General features: G+C 42.0%; 1 protein-coding gene across 3 annotated transcripts in view; it reads left to right on the top strand.

Annotated features, from left to right (window-relative positions):
• The window catches only part of SEMA6A (semaphorin 6A), a 126,629-nt gene that overhangs the window by 80,022 nt on the left and 20,912 nt on the right, over nt 1-25,695 (top strand). The window contains exons 8-19 of one of the 3 annotated variants that reach the window (XM_077911283.1): nt 2,914-3,033; nt 3,721-3,809; nt 4,674-4,891; nt 8,213-8,344; nt 10,602-10,757; nt 12,186-12,362; nt 12,921-13,061; nt 13,149-13,229; nt 15,639-15,697; nt 18,307-18,327; nt 18,466-18,516; nt 23,635-23,799. In XM_077911283.1, coding sequence (XP_077767409.1) covers nt 2,914-3,033; nt 3,721-3,809; nt 4,674-4,891; nt 8,213-8,344; nt 10,602-10,757; nt 12,186-12,362; nt 12,921-13,061; nt 13,149-13,229; nt 15,639-15,697; nt 18,307-18,327; nt 18,466-18,516; nt 23,635-23,799 — 1,410 coding nt within the window. The remainder of the gene's footprint in view (nt 1-2,913; nt 3,034-3,720; nt 3,810-4,673; nt 4,892-8,212; nt 8,345-10,601; nt 10,758-12,185; nt 12,363-12,920; nt 13,062-13,148; nt 13,230-15,638; nt 15,698-18,306; nt 18,328-18,465; nt 18,517-23,634; nt 23,800-25,695) is intronic. The other 2 variants (XM_077911284.1, XM_077911285.1) reach the window with 2 other exon arrangements.

Below are 25,695 nucleotides of genomic sequence, written 5' to 3'. Positions count from 1 at the left end.
ATTTGCTCTCTCATGCCCGTTACTGAGAATCTGCTCTGGAGGATTCAGAGTCACACTTGTACTCCGAGTCTCTGGTGAATACTGTAATTAAGAATGCCTCTTCCATTTGAAAGTCACATGGAAATTGTACACTTGCTTCATATAAGGAGTCTCTGCCACACGGAACTGGTGCCTGTGTGCCTTAGAAGAGGATACAGCTTCGCACTGAATGCGTGGCATGTCCGTTTAGGGCATGTTGGGTTCGAATAATAGAAGATTCTTCCTTGAACCACCCATGTAGATTGATGGTTCAAGGTAGGATTGACTTTAGGAGTCGTGTGATTCAGAGACTCCTCTGTACCATCATCTAGGACAGAGGGCCTCTTCACTTCTCTGCTCTCTTTCAGTTCTCTCTCTAAGAGGGACTGGCTACTCTCATAGACACAGGGTGCCTGCCAGCTCCAGTTAAGGCTACATGTGCTCTTGTCCACATATAGGTGAGGAAAGGGAGGAGACAAAGTAAAGCTGCAGGAAGATCTCTACGTAGTGAGGCCACATGCCTATGAGTTTCTAGCAGACATCTCAATCATCATTTACCTGATTGGGGTGCATGCTTCTCTCTAATGGAAAGATAATACTGGGGGGTGAAGCTGATAGGTTTAGGTTGATGTGTACTCCTCATCCCCCCCCTTCCTTCTTCTGGCAAATAAGCCATCATCTTCAGATTGGGATTCGTGTGTGTGTGTGTGTGTGTGTGTTTTAATTAGGAATTTATTTAGGAATTCACTGCCAGCTGTGTGGAGGTGGGTGTGGGGAGAAGTGTTGGTATAATAGTGATTGTTACAGCATGCAATAAAGCAGTTAGCTATAATTTCTATCACAACAGCTAAAAACTGGCACATCCCAGCTTGATGAGGAACTTTAGGGCTTTGATTATGAAACAAGATTAGCTCTCTGAACCTTGTTCTCAGGGCCATGCATTTGTGAGCCTGGATCTGCAGTCCCAGATTAGAGAAATGTCTTGAGCCAAGAAGGGTTCCTCAGGTTCTCCCCAGCCCCCAAAGTTAGAGCACAGTATCGTAAAACACAATCTTATACACCTGCCAGTCAGCATGAGAAGGAGCAAAGCCAATGCTAAGAGGACCTGAGTGCACAACTTCTACTACAGCACCGTCCTGACACTTGAACCCACTGGTACCATGGAGGATGTGGGCTACAGTGGAAAAGTTTACTGTCAACTAAAGAGAGGACTGTTGCAGCCTGAGGTACAAACGGGAGAGAGAGTCTCATAGTATTAGCTCAGGCCACCAACCTTCCAGGAGCTTCTCAGAGCAAGCCCTGTGAGACAATACTGTGAATACCTCTCCACCTCCCCCTACAGGGATACTGGAGAGTTTTTCATTGGACTGTTTGAAATCCTACAAAAGCTCAGCCCTTATTAATAGAAGATCCTTGTTGGAGCTAAATGTTTGTCATATTAGCAAGAGTAGCAGAATAGTGCTCTGTTTTATTAAGTGAAAGTTCTGGTGAGATACCCAATGTCATATACAAAACAAAAGGCATAATAGAAAGTGGATGGGAGGAAAACACATACACACACACACACACACACACACAGAACCATCCCACTGCCCCTCCACTAGCCGAGCAGCATCACCCCCCAATATTACTAAAGATTGATTCTTTAAGAAAAGCTGTGATTGTAGATATGTGTTTAGCAATAGATAGGTCTGCCATCTGTAGTTCGAATCTAACCAGTCAACCTTTATTGATATATGGCTGTGAATAATGCAGATATCAAGACAGCTCTAACTTGAACCTCAGCAAGTTTTAGTTATTTTTAGCCCAAAAAGCATACATCCAGAACTTTTCATAGATATGTTTGGATAAACTTTTCTAAAAAATTATTATGCTTATCCCACCAGTGGATGGGCTGAAATAGTACTGTAGTGTACATAAGCCAATTTGACATACAACCGATGGAGGTATGTAACCACTAAAAATGAACCAAGGAAGTATTTTTTATTTTGAACAAAATTACTGTTTCTGTTTCACATACTGCATAGATTTTACTATTCCAGAAGATCCTATTTGATTATTTGTATGCAGGATGTTTATCAATCGAAGAAAACACCCAAAGTGTTAGGGATTAATCTTCAATGTTCTTCATTCTCTTTTGCCTTAAATAGCTCCCCAACAGCAGGAATTCTCAAACAAAGGCCAGACTGAACAGTGTCACCCCTTTCCCTTTTCTCCTTGCTTTGGCATTTTGAGTGTCAGAGTGTTTTTAGTTTATGACTTTGAAACACTGAAGCAGTTATTTCTTCTTTAAGTACACTGACAGAGCTCAGTGGCTCTCATGACTGATGGAAAGAGAAGAGAAGCAAGTGATTCTCACAATCAAAGCAGCAATTTAGTCAAGTTGTTTTTGTTTTGTTTTGTTTTGCCTATGAAACCCCTTTCTCTGACTCTCCTCACCTGCCCAGGCTAAGGACTCCATCACTTGTGCTCATACTTAGAATTTCTGGTGATACAATCAGTTCCTGTCTTTCCCTGGGCTCTCACCTAATCCAGTTTGCCACAGCGTGGTGGCAGTAGCAGTGTGCAAAGGGCCTTGGCCTTGAAATTCCAGCCAAGGTCCATCTAATCAAGTGAAGCAAACAGCATTTTTCATTTGCCCAGTTCCCTGAGCTGCCGCTGCTTAGAAATTGCCATGCAATTTAAAAATGAAAAATGTTTCATCTCTCAAGATCCTAATTTAAAATGGTTAGGAATGTGGGCCAAGTATTTTCCCAGTGACTCTTGGATTTTTCCCAGTTGTCCTATCTCATTTGCCTGAAGTAGGAAAGCAATCCGGGGGATGTCTCTATTCCCCCACGCCCACTGCCTTGCCTTGCTCCCACCCTGTTCATCTCTTTTCTTTTTTCTTCTAAGATGGAAAACTGTACTCAGCCACAGTGACTGACTTCCTTGCCATCGATGCGGTCATTTACCGGAGTCTTGGAGACAGCCCAACCCTACGGACTGTCAAGCATGATTCCAAGTGGTTGAAAGGTGAACAAACAATTAAGAGAGGGGAGGGGGGTAAGGAGATGTGTATCTTGAGGAAGATTAAGAGTCTGGGCAGACCAGACTATAGTTTCATTTTAGTAATGGCTTCTGACAGACAGGAAGGTGGAAATGGCATCTTTTGCCTCAACTGATTTATTTACCTCCCCCCTTTCACTTCCCATGGGTTTCTGGAGAACTAACACAACTACCGATACCACTACAGCAGAATACACTACATTCATCTTCCCTGCCTGAAGCTCTCGTTCCAGAGCCTGACATGCCAAGAACTGAACATTTCTTTCATGGAGGGGAAGAGGGGACTGGAAGTGGGGGGGAGCAGGAAAAAAGCTATTCACGACCCCATAGGAGTCAGGGTTCACAAGGGGGAGATGCATACCAAACCTTTTCTGTAATACGGTCATTCTGTTGGAGAAAATAAAATTACAGATACATGAAAATTCATTTATTCTTCATTGTTCATTGCAACCACTTCTGAAAGACAGACTGTATAGGCTCGAATGCCTTCTGGAATCATCAGCACTTGCAGGTGTGGTCATTAGAAATGGTTTGTGTCCACCCCATGTCTAATGGACCTACACTTTTAATTAATATCATGTCTCTGGTTGCAACTGATTTGAAGTTCTTTTCACTCTGTGATGTGTCCCCAATTAAAGTGCCGTTTGCCCACAGAACCGTACTTTGTCCAAGCAGTGGATTACGGAGACTATATCTACTTCTTCTTCAGGGAGATAGCAGTGGAGTACAACACCATGGGAAAGGTAAGAGGGGTGGACGTTTCACTTGGAGCAATGTCGTTATGAATGACCTTGACAGAAGAACTATAAGTCTAGCCACAAGGTCATCATTTTGAGAAGATTCTGCCAAAAACTGGTGGCCATGAGCACTGTGCTGCCTCAGAGCCCTGTGAGCTTTTGCAGAACAATCCTAGACCCCAGGGAACCTCTGACATGTTTCTACTGAAAATGTAATGACAGAGGTTTGTTTGGTTGATTTCATACTGAGTTTCAAGTATCTTGAGATGTGGTTTCCAGATATACTCATTGTTGGTTTTTTTCCTCTCTTTTTAATTCAGTTTTTTTCATGGAAGGAGCATAAATATGCAGTACCTTTGAGCAAACTGAGAGTCTTGATTGTCTTTATTGCAAAAAGCGATACCACACTTAACGGGATGTCCACTTCAGTTATTTTTACCAGAGTGGATCAAGGTCACAAAGTTGGAGGGCACAAATTCATTGTCAGGGTGGCTTGCAGGGTTAGAAGAATTCAGAGTATGAGATTCGGGCCCAGAGGCAGCCAGTGAGGATGGCAGAGATGGCGCATACAAAGTGTGCTTTTGTTTGAGGAAATAAAAAGCTAAGCAGTCTGTATGGAAATGAGTTTATCTGGCTGGGAGCTGATCCCCTGAAGGATTTATGGCTCTGTATTAAATGCCACAGCCTTATCTTTCAAAACATGCTGTTCCAATGAGTCTCCCCCCACCCCCGCCTCTTTTTTTTTTTTTTTTTGCTACTAATTTTAGAAACATGGGATTAAATGAAGCACCTTGTTGTTGTATTTCTGTTTCTACGAAGATCTCTCAAAGTGAGCGTATTTCATTTTCCCTGTGTGTCTTTCTTCCGCAGGTAGTCTTCCCGAGAGTGGCTCAGGTTTGTAAGAATGACATGGGAGGGTCTCAGAGAGTCCTGGAAAAACAGTGGACGTCTTTCCTAAAGGCTCGCCTGAACTGCTCAGTTCCTGGAGACTCTCATTTTTATTTCAACATCCTCCAGGCGGTCACAGATGTGATTCACATCAATGGCCGTGATGTTGTCCTGGCAACCTTTTCCACACCTTATAACAGGTAACCATGCCCTAGCTGTGCTGACCTCGCTGGGCCTTCCCAGCTTCCTTTGCCCAAGGGATTCTCTCCTAATACGCAAGATTTACAACTAATGCAAAAAAACCTGCTGCTAGCTATTTGTGGCTAAAAAGCACTTAACACTGCCATTTCATCAACAAATTAACAATCGGTTTTAAGCATTATTAGATTAGGATTTTAGGGGGATGTAATCAGATAAATTATAACAATATCTGCTATTTATATGCCTGGCGTGTGAACATGTCTTGTGTGTTATTTCTAAATCTCTCCAGTAATATTGAAAACTGTTGCCCTCTTTTTATACTTAAGAAAACTAAACTCATTTAGTACCTGGTCCAGCCAGTCAGGAGACGGAAGAGGCACGGTTAGAACTCAAGAGTGCTTCTCCTTCCTCGTCAAGGTCATCTGGCGTTCTGTTTGTCTTTTACTATTTCTTTGACTGGATCTACAACTTTTGAAGTAAAAGCACTGAACATTTATTTAGAGGCTACAGGGTGAAATGTAGGGTTCAGATGGTGCAAGTCCACGGTGCATCCCACCGGAGGGGCCTGGAGCCAGGAACCCCCTACCACCACTGACTCTGGGGGGGCCTGCATGAGGATGTAGAAGTTGTTGAATGCTGAACCTAGAAATCTGAGTGTCAGCCTGTTCATTCCTCTGCTTGTGTTTATTTAAACAAAGACTGAGTAACCAAATGACATACTAAAAGTCGTTTCTGGAGCAGCAGAAATGTGTGGAGATTGAAAAATAAGAGGAAGGCAGGCATTAAATTCCCCAGTACTGAGCTTCCCTAAACTCAGTGTAATTGGACATGGTCATGAAATCTAAAAACATATACTTCATTCTTATTCTTGGGGAGAACTTTGGGTGTTCTATATTCTCTTCCTCTGGGCATACACTGTTTGGGTCTGGATTATACTTTTTATCAAGACTTTTACAAACCCCATGAGCATCTAGATGACAGGCACCTGCATGATGAGAGTGGAAGATACCCGTAGAAAGAAATGCTTAAGATGCAGGGAGAGTCTGAAACAGAACACGGCCAAAGGAGGCACTAACGTTCCTCAGTTATCTGGAGGACAGGAGTCAAGAGCTCTCCACTAAAGATACGTGAAAATATGAATCCATGTTGCAACAAGAAGTATTCAGTCCCATCTAAGTGGGCTTTAACCATCTGCAGGGATTTTCAGCCTTGAGAATAGAAAAGATACAAAAATCCAGGCCGTGACTGTTCATACTTTGGAACCCAAGTATCTAGGATTGTTTAAAAAGAATACTGTCTTGGTACATGGGAATGCAGGGCTAGAAGAATTTCAGGATACAGTTCTAGTTTGTTTTGGGGAAAGTGGTTTGAGGATGAGTTGCTCTGTAATTACAAGACAGTAGTAGATTCTTGTACATTATAATCTTTTCTTGAATATTCTAGATACTCTTTTCTTAAGAGATCCCTAGGAAGCACCCAATTAGTACATGCTGAGGCAGTCTCAGGAATCTTATTTGTTCAGTAAAATCAGAAAATGATGAAAATGCACATAACCCATTTTCATCTATAAATTAGAGTCCATCTCTGGTTTTACTGGCTCTGGTTTCATCTTTAACACCTCATCCTCTATACATGTGTCTTGAGCTGAGAGCCTATGTTATTTATTGAGCATTTACTGCTGGAGATTAGGGATTCCATAAATATATGCTGAAGGAACAGAAGGTGGGAAGAAAGGATGGATGAAGGAAAGATGAACAGAAGGTGGGAGGGAGTAAAGGAAGGAAGGAAGAAGAAAGGATTTCACAAGTGATTCTGACCTTGGGAAGATTATCAAACTCTACAGTGACTTTAGTTATTATGAGGTGCCTCATAAAATACTTTAGTATCTATCCTATTTGTCATAATATTTAAAGCAAATATGCATACCTGTTACTTTTAGGAAAGGGAGATGTGAAGAGAGTCTTTGCTAGGCTCTGAGATTCCAAAACCAACAGGGATCACTGTCTTATCTATTCAATTCCTTGCACAATGTATACATAGTCTACATATTTGAAAATTCATCCCGCCACCTTGTTTTAAACGAGCTTTCTAATCCTCTCCCTAATTCTTGCTTTATTAGTAATACTTCACTAACTGTGTTATGAAATTAAAGATGGCATAAAATTCCCCTCATCACTTATGAAGTGATTTCCATATCCTTTCAATGTTTGCAAAATCAATACTAAATCATCTCTCTGCCCTGGACGATGTTGACATGCTGCAAAGTGCCCCTTCCTTGCCCTGGATGCTCCTGCCCATGCGATGGCCCACTACCTCAAAGCCTGGTGAAAACTCTTGGCCAGACAGTGCCCGCAGTTTATATGATCAAAATCAAAGAACAACCATACTTAGAAACAAACATGGGTTCTAAGAGTGAACCCAGATGAATGAATAATTCATGCTTTCTCTCCACTGATGAAAATAAAAATCCCAAAGTCCTTCCATGAGTACCAGAGAAGGATGTAATTACAGAGATTACCACTATTATTATTATTTAGCACTTAATAGGGCACTTTATTTACAAAATGTTGGTACTTTAGAGATTTAAGTTGTTTAGTCTGATGCAAATAAATAGGATATAATAATTGAAATGGGCTGTGAGGAACCTAAAACAAGCGTGCTTTTCCCGATGCGTGCACTCTCACTTCCAGAGTCCCGGCTGGAGAAACCAAATCCAAGGAAGCAATATAGGAACACTTTTACTTCGAATGTGCACCAGTATTAGAGATGGCAAAATGTTTTCCAAAGATTTTATCTTTGGGTTAGTGACTGAAAATTCAGGGAGTTTATGAACATTCTAAACCACTAATTATAAACAAATGCGGTTCCAAAGGCAACAGAAACACGAAGAGGTTTTTTTATCTATGACTTTGCTATTAAGCAGTCCTTTCTTTAAATCCACTGACGTAGGGACACCTGGGTGGCTCAGTGGTTGGGTGTCTGCCTTTGGCTCAGGGCGTAATCCTGGAGTCTCAGGATCAAGTCCCACATCGGGCTCCCCTCCAGGAGCCTGCTTCTCCCTTTGCCTGCATCTCTGCCTCTCTCTGTGTCTCATGAATAAATAATTTAAATTAAAAAATAAATAAATAAAACCACTGATGCAAACGTGAGTCAGAGAAACATTCACTGGAATATACTAGGATCCCTTACATCTATAGAGATCAGGGTGTGAACTTTAAGTTTCCAATGCCCCTAATAGGAAAGTTGCTTTGGAGTGTGTTTTCCAAGCTGCATACATAGTAACTTCTGTGACAGTAACACTGTGAAATGTTATGTCCTAGCATCCCTGGATCTGCGGTCTGTGCCTATGACATGCTTGACATTGCCAATGTTTTCACTGGGAGGTTCAAAGAACAGAAGTCTCCAGATTCCACTTGGACACCAGTTCCTGATGAACGAGTGCCCAAGCCCAGGTATGTGTAAATATTTATATGGCTATTCTGAACCGTGAGAAATGAGCAGCTTGGTCCTCTGATGGTAACGTATTAAAGAACTGCACACCAGCACCTTCCACGGGGCCACAGAGATACAAATCCTGGAACAACAGAAAGCCCTATGAGGCCATTTGCCTTCATCCCCTTAACCAAAACTCAGAGTTACCTATAGTTATATTCAAAACAATGACACTCTAGTCTTCTACTTACCTCCATCCCAGGGGCTTGGCCAACGTAATCATAGGAAGATGGGAAGCGGGAAGCATCTAGTCCAGCCCTGCTGGTGTTTAGTTGAGAAAACAGAGGCCCAGAGAGTGAGAATGTGTATTGTGGAAGTTTGGAGACTTGAATAGATTATTTCCACTGCTCCACCCTGCTTCCCCGTCCCTCATACAGAGACCCATGTCCTTATACCCTAATAAAATGTGAAATATAAATGGTGATCCCTGGATTCTGTAACCAGGATGGATCAGAGCTGGGTCCAGGACTCCAGGGTGGGGGCAGGTAGAGACCAATGGGCACAGTGAACCATCAAGTTTTCTCTACTCTACCAAATTTTAGTCTGTTGTGGATCCAGACAGGGTCCACATCCTTCTACCAACATGTGCCCCAGAATCGCTTTCATGGGAAACCGGCTGTCCCAGGACAATGCAGAGACCTCTTGGTCCTGTGTGACCTCCATGAAATCTTCACACTAAACCAGCAAATTCATTCTCTTTCAGTGGGACAGAATGAAACTCCCCCCACCCCCGTCCCTGTGCCTGCCCTCCTCATGTGGCATGCACTGTGTACTCCCAGTAGAGCCCTTGCCATTGAAGTGCTATGGAAACCTCCCTGTGGGGCCAGCTTCCTCCACTGCATTTGTGGACTTCTGCAAAGAAGCCCAATATCTTAACTTTTTGGTCTCCAACCTCCTCCTCCAACCCCCAGTCCCCCACACAAAACAGCCCAGTTTGTTTAACTGAACTGACTTCGATAATGTGAACCACTGTATCCGGGGTGGGCAGCGGGTGCGGGGGAGCCTCTATGGTTCATCCGTCTTCATTATCTGAATTATCTGCTGTGTGTATATACTCTGCTACTCACGGAGAGCAGACTAGGTGCAAAAAAGCACACTATGGCAACCTCAGAGAGGGTCTTTACAAGTCACTACCTGGAAATGTTAACTACTTTTTAGAATAGCGGGAAGGGGGTTAAGCTTGAGGAATGGAGTTCAGGGCGTACTTACAGCACATGTCTCCCTTGCTGTGTAAAGACATGTGTCCATCAGCTATCCCCATGACACATACTTTGACTTTCTTTTTTTTTTTTTTTTTTTTGTACATACTTTGACTTTCTAATAGTGGTAACATGTTTCTCTCCATCCTTCCACATGCTTCCTCATTCCTCTCACCAACATTAGGAGGCTTTCATGGAGCTGGCTTGTTTCATGCCATAGAGTGATGTGTATGTGAGGCCAGACCATGCCAGTGTTAGCAGGGTCCAGTTTACTCTCCTGGACCAGCAGGCAGGGCCGGGGTGTGCACAGGATTGTTGTCGATGTTGCCGTGAGCTGACCTTACTAGACTGTCCCTTGACTCCTGAAACCATAGAACTGTTTGTAGAAATGAATTTCCACTGTCATTGTTCAGAAATAAAGAAATGACCTTTGCGGAGAGACTCTTCAGTGTAATTGGCCTTTCATACCTGCCCAAATCAAAGAAAAACAAAAACAATAAAAATGAAACCCATCGGTTCTCTGACCCCCAGGTAATAAGAGATGGTTACAGTGAGTCTTGCTGGTATATGGACTGGCTCGTGGCTTTCTGAACGCCTTTGTTTTCTGCATTTGTGCAAAAGTTAGCTGCGTTCTCTCCTTTTGCACAGCAAATGCCTCGAGAGACTTCTAGCAGGGTTTGGGGACAGGTAGAGTAGACTCTGGCACCTGTGCAAAGCACATACTTCGCCACTTATTTTAAGCTCCGTCACTGTTTATGGGTTTTGTTTGTGCTTCTGGGCGGAAGCCAAGCTGCCCCCGGCTGAGGCTGAAATGCCCTGGCTGGAGCTTCTTTATGGAATGAGGAGTCGGCTGGGAGAAAAGCTAAGCATATTTTGTTTGGTGGCATTCTGCATTGTTCAACTTCCTCTTCTCAGCCTACGGTATATTTTCCCTCCTGCCAGATGCTTAGGGAAGCAGTTCGTTCAAAGAACTTGCCAGAAGGCATGAAAAAAGCTCCTTCGCTTTGTTTCTTTTTAGGCCAGGTTGCTGTGCTGGCTCGTCGTCCTTAGAAAAATACACAACCTCCAATGAGTTTCCTGATGATACCCTGAACTTCATCAAAACACACCCACTCATGGATGAGGCTGTGCCTTCTGTCATCAACAGGCCATGGTTCCTCAGGACGATGGTCAGGTGGGTGTCAAGCAAATCACGTCCTAAATGGATTTTTCCCCACTCCATCTCAATGCTCACAGAACCTATCAGTGGATTGTGATTTAAAATGTCACAAACATCTTCTGTTATCCTGGGCATTGAGTCAGCTATGAAATGCTGGCCAGTTGGGTGCCTGCCACAAAACCCCCATAACCACATTCCCAGTGAGAAGAGTTCTGATATTTTCAGGCTAATTGGACACATGCCAATAATTAGAGGTAACGAAGATAATCTCCTTCCGGTTTAGAGTCTTCTATAGAAAAGCAGTGAAGGAGAACCAATCGATGGATTTGGATACCTGTTTGGTTGGATATGGTTGCAGAAACATGCTCCAGATTCCATCCAAGCACACCCCTGGGTTGTTGGTTGTCAAACAAACCAGGGATGAATGCAACATTTGCATAAGTATGCTAGTGTGAAGGATTCATACTGTACCATTTGTAATCTGCTGGGATGGCCAGAAGAGAAGGGATAATTGATTAGAAATTTGTGATAGCACTAACTACTCCTTCTTGTATTTATTTAGAGCTTATTTCCAAACAATTCAACGGGATTTCCCAAGTACCCTCCTATTGCAGTAATCATCAAACAAAATGTTATTCAACTTTACCACCATTTTTAAGCGGTGACTTGATTGGAAGATCTTAAAGTACTATAATGGCTCTTACCCATAAGATGGAAACTGTGGTATATAACTTGTAGGATGGTCCATGTTTTCTGGTTTCTGCCAAGGCGCTTGGCACAGACAAGGCATTCGTGGAGTGGTGAACAGCTGAGAGATACCCGAGAAAGATGATGCCCAATAGAACTTATCGTAGGCATGTGACAAGACTGCTGCCCTTCGTCTATGGCTCTAAATGGACCTCGTTTGGCTTGCACATCCTCCTATTTATCAAGAGGCTATCAGCACTCCACCTTCCCATCCTTCAGTACTCTCAGCCCCTCTATATTCACTTGGAAAGCTTTCCAATCTGACATTTTTTTGACGAGGCTTTGCGCCTCAGAGGAAGAGTACAGAAAACTGGTAGCTGCTGCTTTTCTTTTCAATGTTAAGTGAAATATTAAATGAGTTCAGTTAGTGTTTCTTCTCCTCTTCCTGGGAGACCTCAGCCTTTCCTTGCTGCTCATGGAAGAGATCATTGCTGAGTGGTTTCAGATGGTTATGGCTGTCTATTTGTTATGTGACTTGGCCTCCACAAATACATACCTCCTTTCCTCCCCTTGGAGCCATACTAATGCTCTGCATGTGGAAATGAAGGACCAGAACAGCTTGAGAACATTATCTATATGCATATATTTTTCTTGAAGTTATTACTAGAGAGCTATGTCACAATGTTTGAAGTGGAAAAGGGGACCCTTTAATGACAGACCAACAAAGAGATAAAAACTGTGATCCTGTCATTTTAGATACCGCCTGACCAAAATTGCGGTGGACACTGCTGCTGGGCCATATCAGAATCACACTGTGGTTTTCCTGGGATCAGAGAAGGGAATCATCTTGAAGTTCTTGGCCAGGATAGGAAACAGTGGTTTCCTAAATGACAGCCTTTTCCTGGAGGAGATGAGCGTTTATAATCCAGAAAAGTACGTAGAATATTTGGCTGTTTCTTAGTAATTATTTGTTGTTATGATCCTTTTCATTCAGAGAAAATCTGATGACAGCAGACTTCAGTTTCAGGCATTTTTAGGTTTAGGTGACTTTTAACATTATTTGTAAAAAAATTTTAATATATAAAAGGCATTATGTTCTGTTCGACAATAATGTGTGTGCTTATATAGATACACACATGTGGGGGAGTGGAGGACACCTTAGAGGATGTCTCATCTTTAGTGAGATGAGATTAAGCTATCCTCTCATGGGGGATGCCTGGGTGGCTCAGGGGTTGCGCATCTGCCTTAGGCTCAGGTTATGATCCCAGGGTCAGGGGATTGAGTCCCACATCAGGCTCCGCACCGGGAACCTGCTCTCCCATTGCCTATGTCTCTGCCTTTCTCTATGTGTCTCTTATGAATAAATAAATAAAATATTTTTAAAAAAGCTATCACCTCGTGGGCTGGAAGGCAGGGTGGGAGGAGGTGGCAGGAAAGTGAGAACAGACTCTAGAGAGACTATGAATGCTATTACCCTGCCTTATAAATTAGGTGCAGCTATGATGGAGTAGAGGACAAGAGGATTATGGGCATGCAACTGGACAAAGCAAGCAGCTCTCTGTATGTTGCATTCTCCACCTGCGTGATAAAGCTTCCCCTTGGCCGGTGTGAACGACACGGGAAGTGTAAAAAGTATGTATTTGGCCTCACTGAACATTAGGAAGTCCCCACTGCTTAGAAAGGAGTCCTGGGTAGCTCACTGTCATGTTCTTCCTGCAGAACCTGTATCGCCTCCAGAGACCCATACTGTGGGTGGGTAAAGGAAGCAGGTTCCTGTGCCCATCTGTCACCCAGCAGCAGGTAAGGAGCCTGAGGTGTGTAAGTGTAAAGTGGCCTTTGGCTGCTATGCATCCTAGACGTATTTAACTGTGCTCTCATACACCACTGCCACCGAGCCTTCTGTGCACAAACCTCATCAATGGAGCTGCCAGCCATTCTCCTTCCTTTTCCCATTTCATAGAACACCCCGACATCGCATGTGGCAGATTTCCAATTGATTAATCATCCATCCCCAGACTGATTAAAAACACAGAGCAAAGAAACACAGTGGGCTTCTAAGTATTCCCTGGAGAGAGGGACAAGAAGGTGCACGCCTTGATCACTACAGTGTAAGAACAGCCGAGAAAAGGGGGCAGTAGGGTACCAATTAGATTAGTGCTGTGGTTTGTCTGGCCATAGCAAAACTGGCTTCTCTAATTGACCATGTAGGGCTGAGGAGAGATCACAGAGTATTTGTTAAGCACTGCATTTGTACTGCAAGTGTGGTGTATGCATCCAATAAACCATTCTCCTGCACTGAAGAACAGTTGACCCTATTACTCATTAGGGAGTCAATCAATTCATGGCAGTTCTCCAGCAGATCATAGCTGATCAGATCAGTCTATCATGCCCATGATTTTGGTGCTAAAAATTGTTACCTCAGCTTTTAAATGCTGAGATGACATTAGTTAAAAGGTTCCTTTTCGTTTTTACTTCAGTGGATAGGAAATCCAGTGCACGTCCTTGACAAGCTACGGCAACTCAAGGAAGGTGCCATATGGCAGCACAGTTCCGAGCCATTCCTTCAACATCCCCAGATCCAAGAGGGCAAAGAATTGTCTTGGCATCTCTCTGAGCCTCCTCTCCTATTATAGAATAGCTAGACAGGCAGGAGGGCAAATCTGATGACCACCACATGCATAATTTGAGGGAAAAGTATTCCCACAGACATAGCTCATGACAACTCTAAAGTCTCACCTGGAAATCTGACTAATGCAAAGGGTTGACTCACTATATATTATTATATCAGCTTTACAAGTAGCAATGTTGACATACTAGTGTTAGAGCTTTGCATCTTTTCATGAGAACCCTTGAAGCGAAGGAGTGAGGATCACATACCGCATTGACGGAAGCTAAGAAATGACCTGTCTCCTTTCTATAGTCAAGGTGTGACCGAAGGTAATAAGACTGACTTTTAAAAATCATTTTTAAGTCAGGGTGCCTGTTCAGCTCAGTTGGTTTAGTGTCTGCCTTCAGCTCAGGTCATGATCTCAGGGCCCTGGGATCGAGCCCCACATCGGGTTCCAGGAATCTGCTTCTCCCTCTCCCTCTGTACCCCCTACTTGTGATTTCTCTGTAATGCATAAATAAAAAATAAAAAATAAATGACTTTTAAGTCAACATGTGAACTCCAGAATTGTTTTCTTAAGGATCCACATATATATTTCATTGCTCCAAACATGTGGCCCTCTCCTTGGAAAATTGCCTTCTGGGCCTGATGGAGGGTGGCTTTTACTACCACTGAAAGCCTTTATCCTTTTTATATAAATTTGATTTTTAACAGAAACAACACTGGAAAACAAACGTGGTGAATTATTAGATCAAGGTGTAACTTTCCAGATAGTTTTCCTAAATGGTCCATAAAATAAAATCTAAAGGCAATTGCAAAATAAAGTTTTAATGATCCTGTGAGAAACAGCATGAAGCTCCCCCCAAAAAGGACAGTCCTCTGAATGATTCCAATGCGTTTGTTTTAAAAATCAACGTAGGTATATTAAGATTGGTCTTGTTAAACAGCCTGTACAGCCCAATGGTAACTAAGTAGACTTGAAAGAAAAGTTAGCATGTAGAGCAGGAGGGCAGTGTGGCAGTCACAGGGCCACAGAGTCTCAGGTGGTCTCAGCACAATGCACCACCACGTCCGAGCCCCTCGAGCATGCTACATGCCCACCAGCCATTTGTTCCTTTGAACACTTTGTTATACAGGTTATTTCTAAGCAAAAAAACAAATCAACGTCTGGGAAGGCAGTTCTGGGAGTCAAAGGAAAAGTAGAGAGGAAGAGACTTTTTAAAAAAAAATATAGACTTCTATATCAACTTATAAAGAGTTAGGCTAACATCCAAACTTTTTAAATGTTTAAATGTTTGAGCATTTCTTATGCTCAAAGAATCCGTAAAAGAAAGATATAAATAATCCGCAAACTAATTAGCTCCCTGAATAATATCAGAATTAACTGCTTAAACCATGGCTTCTCTTCGGAGAGGCACATAAGACTCATTTCTCTAAACTTACGAGAGAAATTTTCCAGCTGTTATCTACTTTTTCTTGCACCTGCCATTTAGTTTATCAAACTGTGTTCATTTCTTTAGTTAAACTTCAGACTCATTCTGGAGTAATGACTTGTGTTATTGAATTTGTTTCTTCCCCCTGCCTTTTTTTTTTTTTTTAAGATTGACATTTGAACAGGACATAGAACGTGGCAATACAGATGGCCTGGGAGACTGTCACAGTAAGTAAAGCTTTGTATCCATGCTCATCTTTGTGCAAGGATCTTTTTATCGGATGGCCTAGAAACATTACCTCACATGTGGAACTAGGTGCAGCTGGCATTAAGACAGGCAGAAGTAACAGAAATCATCTTCTAAATATCAAATAAAGAAAACTGTGTTTGAAAGCCAGTGTCGTCAGTGCTGTTGCTATAAATGCTGGCACCTATTTCCTTGTTACAATGCCATGGAACCAATTCACTCTTAGAGGATATTAATTATAGCAGAGCAGTACGTTAGATCAGCATTTCCATTAAAAAACTGGTTTTGTTGTTTTAAAAAAATGTGTTATTACACCATAATTTTTAGCCAAATAATAAGAAGATTGATTGCTGTACTCTAGCTTTTTAATTGAATGGGAGTGTTTTGTTCTTCTTGAACATATCGACTAATAAAAGTAATTATTTTTAATTAGATTTATGTCTATTACCATTTGCCGTAGAAAAAGATTTCAGGAAGAACCCACTAAGTACAAGATGACTCAAAATAACCCTTTTTATAGAAATTAACCTATTATGCTTGCTTCGGAGTTCATTTCAAAAGTTATTAAATGGTAACATTTTAGTTCTAACTTCATATAAAAGATCCTGGTCAGACATTTGTCCAGTTGTCCTATGATCTAACATGGATATTCTCCTTAAAATGTTTATTAATGCCAATTTAGAGAATAATGCCATTCTTTTGGAAAATATGTAGTTTGAAGTGTTTTAAGCATTACATATGATGAATTCCAGGAAGCTTAGACTCAAAAAGGCACGCAAAAAATAGCTCCTAAGGGACTGGAACAGCATTACTCTGATATCTAATTCCATAATGAAAATCATGGATTCAGGAAGCCTGGGTGGCTCAGCGGTTTAGTGCCACCTTCAGCCCAGGGCCTGATCCTGGAGACCCAGGATCGAGTCCCACGTCAGGCTCCCTGCATGGAGCCTGCTTCTCCCTCTGCCTGTGTCTCAGCCTCTCTCGCATACGCTCTGTGTCTCTCATGAATGAATGAATGAATGAATAAATAAATAAATATATTTATCTATCTTAAAAAAAAAAAAAGAAAATCATGGATTAAACTCTCAATCTTTGCCATGAGTACTGAAATTTCAAACTCTAAGGTACCATTCAATTTCCTACCTTACCTTTTTTTGGAGATCAAATATAATCAGATAAAGAGGGCAACAGGTAGCCTCATCTCGTAATTCTTCGCTTTCTTTTTTTGTTTGCAAATATTACATATTGGCAAAAGCTTATTAGGGCTTCAAACACCTAATGTATGAGTTAAGAAATCCACAGAGGAGATGGTGTCATCACCAAAAGACCTGTGTTCCTTGTGTGCAGTGAAACAGTTTGATGTTTGATCAGTGGATCTTAAATCATGTTAATCATGTTGGTGCCTTATGGCTCCATTTTCAGAGAAACAAGTTCTGGTTTGTGTGTGCAAACTTAATTAGCTGACTTCAATGAATAATATTCTTCCTATTTTAATGATTTGGAAGCCTGGGCATCTGTAGAAAATAGGGGTGTCAATTGGGACCGAGTAACTAAACACATGAAAAATGTGAAAATGGTTGTTCCCGTCTCTATCACATGTCCACGACACCAGTGGCATCACACTACATGTGTTTTTGGGCAAAGGAACATAGGAAAGCCTCCATATCTAACACAGGCCCCAAGGCAGTGAATTACTCTTCAATCTCAGGGGTCAAGTCTTAGTGCTTTCATGTGTTACCTAACCTTGAACTCCACCCCTGGTGAAGCACTAAGGGCCTGGCTTAGGGCAGGAGGGTACAACTGACCCTCTGTTGCCTTTCCTAGTGGCTTTTCTGCTCTCTGTGCTCTCACTGGAGCATGACCTATTTCTGTTAGACATACCTATTCACATAAAAGCATTCAGAGGATTTAGAGAGTTGGTGCACAGTGACTTTTGCACAGGATTTTAAGGGAAAATGAGGAATAGGCAAGAGTCTGTGTCAAGAGACTGAGGAGCAAGCTGAATGAACCAGTGATCTGACCCAGACTCACTGTACACACACATACACACACACATGTGTATGTGTGTGTGTGTTGCCTAAATTTGTGTGTGATTGTTTTTATTTTGGTTTTTAATTTCCTAACTAAAACTTCTGCTGAGTTCAGAACACTGTGATACCGGACCGTTCCCCACAGGATGGTTGAGAGGATGAAGTAAAAGAGAATGTAAAGAAAAGTGTTTTGTAAGTGTGGTCCAGGTGTCACTTATTTTACCCATATATACATCCCTCTAGAGAGTAAAGCCTAAATTCCCAGAGTCACATATAATTGCAGTTCCCATCCCTTCTACTACCTCTTGCCTTTTCTCTGAATCTTGGCGACAAAAACAGTGACTTTGAGGAAACTTCACTCAGGGAAGAGATAGGAGGGTGTGAAATCGGACCCAATATAAAGCATCTTGTGTTACAAGCAGAAATTAAAAAGCACTTACTTAGTACCGGGGATCATATGTTAGCATAATTCTGTATTAGCTCATTCCTACTTATTATGTAAGTCACACTAAGCAGAGTGTTCAACATTAAGTAACCTTCTCCTCCCTTTTGTCTTCCAGATTCCTTCGTGGCTCTGAATGGTAAGGAAGAAATTACTCATAATTTAAAATCGATGGAAATCTATGTGGGAAACCCTGTTTCACTAATCCTCTTGAGTATTTTCAAACCTTAGGTTTCTTTTTTAATTAATTTTTTTATCCTCATTATTTTTTTTATAGACATTTCAACTCCTCTTCCAGATCATGAAATGTCTTACAACACAGTATATGGTCAGTTTGCGGATTTTTTTTTTCTTTTTTTTTTTTTTTTGGTAATTTCAAGCCACTCATCCTGTGGTAGTTTATAGTTTTCATCCCTAAACATCATGGACCAGATTCCTTGTTACTTCAGGGTACCAATTCACTAAAATTATTTATCAGTTTCATGATGCTTCAAAAATTACTGCCTGTGAGAAATAATTGACATATGAGGCTGGTTCCTACATTTTTAATCCACATAACATGAAATTCGCCAACCTTAGGGAATTTAGTGAATATATTTAATGAGTTCTTGAGAGAGAAGAAATCGCTCTTGGACATAAGTATATCCAAGATAAAAGAATAGTGCTTAGAAGTAGTAGACCATAGCTCTTAACTGATACAGTACCATTCCCTAAAACGCTGACTTTCAGGGCAATGCCCTCTGCAGGGGAAAAAAATCTATACAGCATGCAGATACCAGTTCTCTTGAGGCAAACCCTTCCAACATCACATGAAAATTAGCCATCGAAATTTAAGTTCACAAAGAGTATGAATATTTAGACATATTTGCAGTGAGAGTTCTTCAGAATGTATACAAGGAAGTGTGACGCAGTGGAGATGATGTGCAAACAGGATTTATCCCATTGTTCCTGCCCTGAAATACAGGCACTACATTAAACAAAGCCATAAAGTCCATAAACAGAATATTCTGAGCCCTTGATAAGAAAAGTTGAAATGTAGTTGATTTCAAGTGTTCCATTGCTGTTTCTCAGAGTTTCCCTAAATGTTTATAGGGTAAACTATTCATGTGTTATTTTTTAAATATGAAAAACACGTGTGATGGCAGATTTAAGTTTTGTTTTGGAATGAGGACTAAGAGTTTCACTGATGCACAAATATTTTATAGCTTTTGTGTTATAAAAATATGTAACAGTGACAATTCCAGGACAGTCTTTAAATGTAGAGAAAGGAAGAGAAAAAAAAGGAAAGAAAAGTAAGCAAGGCAAGTTTAGGATTCAAAGAAGTAGTTCAAGGTGGCTGCAAATAAATGTGTTTACTAGCTCTACGGAAACGCTTGCTCCCTGTGTCTAATTTGTAGAAATAAAAAGCCTCTTTGGAAGTCCCAAAGACTATGCGGGCCTGAGTGAGCTGGGCGGATGTAGGAAACAACTTCTGGCTTCTCCTGACTGTGCCCCTGGTGAAGGGCGGCGATGTAGAGCAGATGGGCCCCCGGAATTCATCCACTTTTAGTCTCATCGATGACGCAAGGCAGATGTCATCTAGCTTAGCTCACCCTTCAGAAGGAGAATCCACTTAGCATCTGCTCTCCTCCACTATCATACTTTGCAATCATTTCCTATAATTGAATAATCTTTACCAGAGACTGAGGAATTCAGATCTTAAATCTAATTGAACCTCCCCAGCATTCATCAACTGGACTAAGACCAATTTTAACTCCCAGGTAATTTCTCATATGGAAAGAATAATTAAACGATGGGATGCTTTTTATGAACACAAATCACCTTCCAATCTGTGGATCTCTCCTATTTCCTTTACAAAGGGAAAGGAAATTATTCATTCCTCCATATTAACATTTTAAGGGATAATGCCTGTTTGCCTTCAGCTCTTGATCAGTGGCTTCTGGGATGAAACTGAAGAGGAGTGAAAATTGTCCTTTCAACTAATGATCCTGTCCGTTTTAGGCTAAGTCTGTCCAGTATGAGGTGCTTAGATGATTGATCACCAAAATAAGAAATGGTCCAGACACTACTTACAAAAACATAGGAGACTTTCTTTTCACAAACTAGTCCAAGAGATGCTTATTTTGGAGTTAAAAAACCTAGAATAGACTTATTTCACTCAGCAGATATGTGTTGAGTGCCTACTAGGATACGGGGATTTGGACTACGCACATTGTATTTCTACCATCAAAGGAAAGACCAGATTGAGCATGGATATAGACTAGGAAGCCAACCACAAAGTCCAAAACGCACCCACTGTTCCTAGCTGTGTCCTTTGCATGTCCTCCTAAAATGTTCAGTGGCTGAGTGCAAGCTCATAGAGAAAGCCTTAAAACTTGAACTGCCTAACTCAGAAAAAGGAATCATTAAAATAAACCATACACTCTCTCTTCTTGGTGAAAGTAGTAGTTACATCCCAAGAACCCCTTTTTAGTGAATTGGACCCTGTTTCCTCTCTCCCTCCCTCTCTCTGTCTCGTATTGATTTAGTGTTTCTTGTTTTATGTCTAATTGGCTACAATCACTGTTAATAGGTAATAGTGGGTTGAAGGGTCTCTAACCTCTGGAATCACAGACTTGTAGATATAGAGAAACGATATGATGCATATTAAAGTTAACTTCTAAAATCTATTTCTTTGCATATTATAAGAATAGTACATCAGAGGCACCTGGCTGGCTCAGTCAGTACATTGTACGACTCTCAATATCAGGGTCATGAGTTCCAGCCCGACATTGGATGGAAAGATTATTACTTAAAAAAATAAAAAAAAAGAATACATCATAAGCTCCAGTGATTAAAACATGACCTTTCATAAGTCATTAACAGACAAAATCCTAGGCTCTGAATCTACTGACCTATAATACCATATCCACAAATAAATGCCTATTTTTGCATCATTGCTTTGGTTAGAAGTGATTTGAAGAAGAGAAATGATTTCCTTGTAACATATTTTAAGGTTGGAGAAATAGTAATAATAATATACCTCTTTGAATTCAAACTAAGGACTACTACTTTATGGTGCTCTTACAAAGCAGTTCTAAAATTTTTAAGAATCAAGTATTGCTTTCTCTGATTCACCAGTGACACGTGTTGCCTATCCTCAAGCATAAGTTTAAAAGAATACAAACCTCCTGCTGCTCAATTTTTTCTTTAATTTTGAGTACATCAGATGCATGGTTTCTCTAGATTTACATATAGAAAAAGGGGATGTGGTGGGTATTAGACTAACACTTCAGCAATAGGAAGGAGCTGATTTCTCACATTTGTGTAAAGCATTTTCCTACCTAACTACCATCTGGTCCACATTAATTTCCTCTCATAGCCATAGCTTTCCATTACCAATGAGTTTTCCATGTATTTGCAGCATATGGTCCAGGAAATCTTTTGATGGAGAATGTGCCCCTTAGGCATATATTTCCCCTAGATTATCGTATTAAGAAATGTTCTCCCTAAGCCATACTTAGGGCATTACCATAAAATTGCCCCTTGAACACAGTTAAATTGAAAGTACTCAAAATGCATATCAATTCAGGTAAAAGAAATTCTTGCTACTTGGAGAAAAGAGTTTTGTTTTGTTTTTTCATTCTCCCCTTTCTAACTCCCTACAAAACAATTTCTAATAGTTTGCTTATGCTGGGTGCTGAATTCTCTGTTAGGCTGACCATATATTGCCTAAGAGCAGTGTAGACTTCAGGAGTAGAAAACAGGGGCTATGATTTAGACCTCGATATAAGCAAAAAAGAAGTCAAAAAATTCTGCATTTCCAAGTCCCGCTTAGTTTTCCTACTCCTGTTCTCTTATCAGTATTCTAAGATGAGCTGTGAAACCCAGAAATGAAAGAACAGAAAGTCTAGAATGCAAACGTTCTTTGGTTTTAAATGAACATGTTCTTAACAATTGGATATAAACCCAACTATGTGCAACAAAGCCAATGTTTGAAGCTGAGCGGAGGCCAAACAAACTCTACATAGAAAGAGGTTTCTTAAATGTTACCAAAGTTCTGTGGTGGCATTTATGAGTGATGCTTCCACAGAAATCATTATAATTTAAGTGAGCCACTTGGCTCGTTTGCTTTTTCCCATTGTCTTCTTTACATATGTTATCTGTTATGGGCAGTACTGAAGTCTCCTGGAAACCCAACTTCTTATAGTAACTGTGATAAAGAAGATTGCAGTGCATTGTTCATCATAATCTTTCTGGTCACCAGTATTTTATTTATCACATACATGGTGATCACAGCCCAAGGTTTGAGCCATTTGTGAATCTGTCCTACTTTCTACCAGAGGCGCTGATCACATATTCACAGTAGTTGCCTTGATGTCTTTTCAAACATTGTCCAAGAGGTGGCTATAGGTAAGAGGGTTTAATAGGCCAAAGATTCTACTTGGAAATCAGGGAGAAGTTAAATTTTATTTCTACCAGAGAAAACAGGTAGTGGGGCTTCTTTAACTCACTGTGACAGTTTGCCTCAAAGCACCTGGTGTGACCTGTACTTAACCCTCTGGAATGATGAAAGGAAAGCTCGGGAATGTGTTCTCAGGAAGTATTCGGAGTTTCTACTGTAACTCCCAGCCTGGCCATTCTTTTCTTGTGGTAGGCTGTAGGCCCCTCTGGGTCTCAAAAAGCTATCCCTTTCTAACCTGAATCACATCAGACTGCGTGGCCTCAAGAACAAACTCTCCCAAGAATGAGTCACGAAACCATGAAACTGACTTTGCAGAAGGCACAGCCATGGCAACAAGGGGCAGTTGAGGCTGTCATTCCAGGGAAGCGGTGCTGTGAGTAGCTCCCTTTAGAAAGCAGTCACTTCTTCTAGAAATGGTCAACCTGTGAAGTTGAGTTGAAGCTGAAAACTAGACACCCCATCCATGAGAAAGGCTCCAGGAGAAGGGCTCAGGACAGCTGAGCTGTTGCTACAGGCGAGAAGCTCATCCACTACCATAAACCAGCCCCATCAGTCACAAAGGGTGTCCTCCAGAATGGACACATCTTGCCTTTAGTGGTGCTAGGGGAATGCCAAAGAAGGGACACTACTATTTCTTGAGCATGAGCTGTGTGTCAGACACTGCTGAGTACTTTTCACCATTATGTCACTCTATCCTCTCCACACGGGGAGGTAAGTGACATCACCCCCCATGTTGTGCACAAGGAAATACAAGTCCCAGAGAGATTAAGTGAATCTCCCAGGCTCACCCAGCAAGCAGCAGAGATACGATCTGGCCCTTCATCCTCTACCTGCAGGCGCAGGGAGTCTTCTGCTGAGCCTCAGTACCCAAGCTTGTTATTTCTAGGGCAGTCTCCTTTCAGTCTTACAGCCAGCTTGGGTGTCCACCTCCTGGCCTCCGAGCAAAGGGAATGTGGGGGTCTCCAGCGATGTTTTCCCTAACTGTATTTGTGATGAAAACAGGGCACTCCAGTTCCCTTTTGCCCAGCACCACCACGTCAGATGCGGCGGCTCAAGAGGGGTATGAGTCTAGGGCAGGAATGCTGGACTGGAAGGATCTGCTCGATTCACCTGACAGCACAGACTCTTTGGGGGCGGTGTCTTCCCGTAATCACCAAGACAAGAAGGGTAAGGCCTTGGAAATGCCTCTTCCTCTGGGGGGAGAGGGAGGGGAAAGTGAGGAGGACTGTGTAACTGCTTCCAGCTGAATCGTAGCAGTGTTTAAGGATCCTCCAACACACCCTGATTGAAAGCTTCTCAGAAAAGACTGCCATCCAATCCTCTGTGCGAGGCTTGATCCAAAATTATTCCCCGATCAAGGAGAAACCACACAAAACAAATAACACATCTCTGAGCCTCCTCCATCCAAAAGAGGTGCGGCTTGGCCCAAAGCAGATCCCTCCACTCGTCTGAGCTCACTCTGTGAATCTGGGTCCTCTCTTCCCATTCCGCAGCGGGATGGAACGCAGTGCGCTTGGCATGCACACGTAACCCATGGGAAGGCCCGTTTAATGAGTGAATGGAGCAATCGCAGGGCAGAGTCTTTTCTGGCTGGTGGCGTCCCTCACTCACGCATGGTGCTGAATTTGAATAGAGCCGTGGTCCTGCGATGTACTGTAACTGCCCTTTGAGGACAACAGCTAAAACAAAAAATATGTTATTTAATCAAGCAGAATTGCTATGCATTTAAAACGGAAAGGAAGCTGCGCTCAATGAAAGGGACTCTACTGTGAACTGTCCTAAATTCTCCCCTGCTTTCTTTGCTCAACTAGAGACAGGAAATGTCCTCTCTTTTCTCGCCAGTAGCTGCTTCTGGTAACACATCCTACTTTAGTTGCAGCTGCGACCGAAGAGGCCTTTACTTGTCCAGAAAACAGTCTTGTAAATCAGAGACTGAAAAGCCCAGTTATGTTGAGAGCTGTTTCCCCTCATTCAGAATTGTTTACTTCTATATGTTTTCAAGGGTTTCATCCAAGCAGGGGTGTGAGTCTCGAGGGCAGACCAGCCACAGTGACCCTTGGGGGCCAGTCTCTGGTCGTGGCCCCCACACCCCTCACCCCCCACTCAGGGTTTTCTATATACGTATTTCCATCTTTACTTTGAGAGAATGTTTGCCAGGCAGACGCATGGGCCAGATTTTCACCCTTTTTTGGTGACTCCCCTCCGGAGAGCGCCGTACGCTCTGCTGCTCTGTGCGCCAAGCCACAATGCGAAGTGTCGCCCTTTCAACTTGTCCTTGAGCACGTCCCCTCAGAAATCAATTTGATATTCCCTCGTGACTTCTCATTCATATTCCCCACCCTGAATCCTAAGAAGAGTGGCTTTTGTCTCCGCAGCCTCCTGAAGGTGGAGGCACTCCCATTCTTTCCATTCCGAGAAAGCACCAGGCTCATCGGTGTTGGGACAGAACTCTCAGGGCAGGCCACAAGCCCTGCCCCGCATGTGCCATTATTTGTTATGTGTGGCTCCAGACCTCAGATGGGTTGTCTTGGCCGAGTTCTCAAGAAGAGATGGCTCCGTAAAATCCCTCTGTGTTTGCCCACTGTAACCTTCTGAAAAACCAAACAGCTTTTCCAGTAAAGCATTAGCTATGTCAACCAAATCTCTAGCTGTTGGTTACAATCATTTTCTCTTCACTTCACGGAGACGGGTGGCATGAATCTTTTCCAACCGTTAACTCCCCCAAGGGATGGAGGTTATCAAAGAGTCCAATTAACACTTTGACAGATCATTTGAAAATTCAGCATCGTTCATCCTCTTGGGTCTTATTATGAATATTGACAAAGCTGGAAGCAGTCTACAAATTGTCAAACAATGGTGGCAGAGGTGATTGCATGGGTGTTTAACATGATCACTGTTCTTGTGCTATTAACTCCTTGCCTTGCCCTGTCAAATTCGAGTTTGGTTTTTGGCGATTGATCGTGTATTTGATGGGGCAATGACAATGGGTTGTTATGCCGAAAATTTTTCAAAAAAAAAAAAAATGTAGCTTGATGTTCCTGTTACCATGATTTTTATGATTTT

The sequence above is a fragment of the Canis aureus genome, chromosome 10 (assembly GCF_053574225.1).
Source record: "Canis aureus isolate CA01 chromosome 10, VMU_Caureus_v.1.0, whole genome shotgun sequence".
Taxonomy (NCBI): Eukaryota; Metazoa; Chordata; class Mammalia; order Carnivora; family Canidae; genus Canis; species Canis aureus.
Note: the sequence above shows the minus strand (reverse complement) of the source record. Positions and strands in the feature narration are given on the sequence as shown.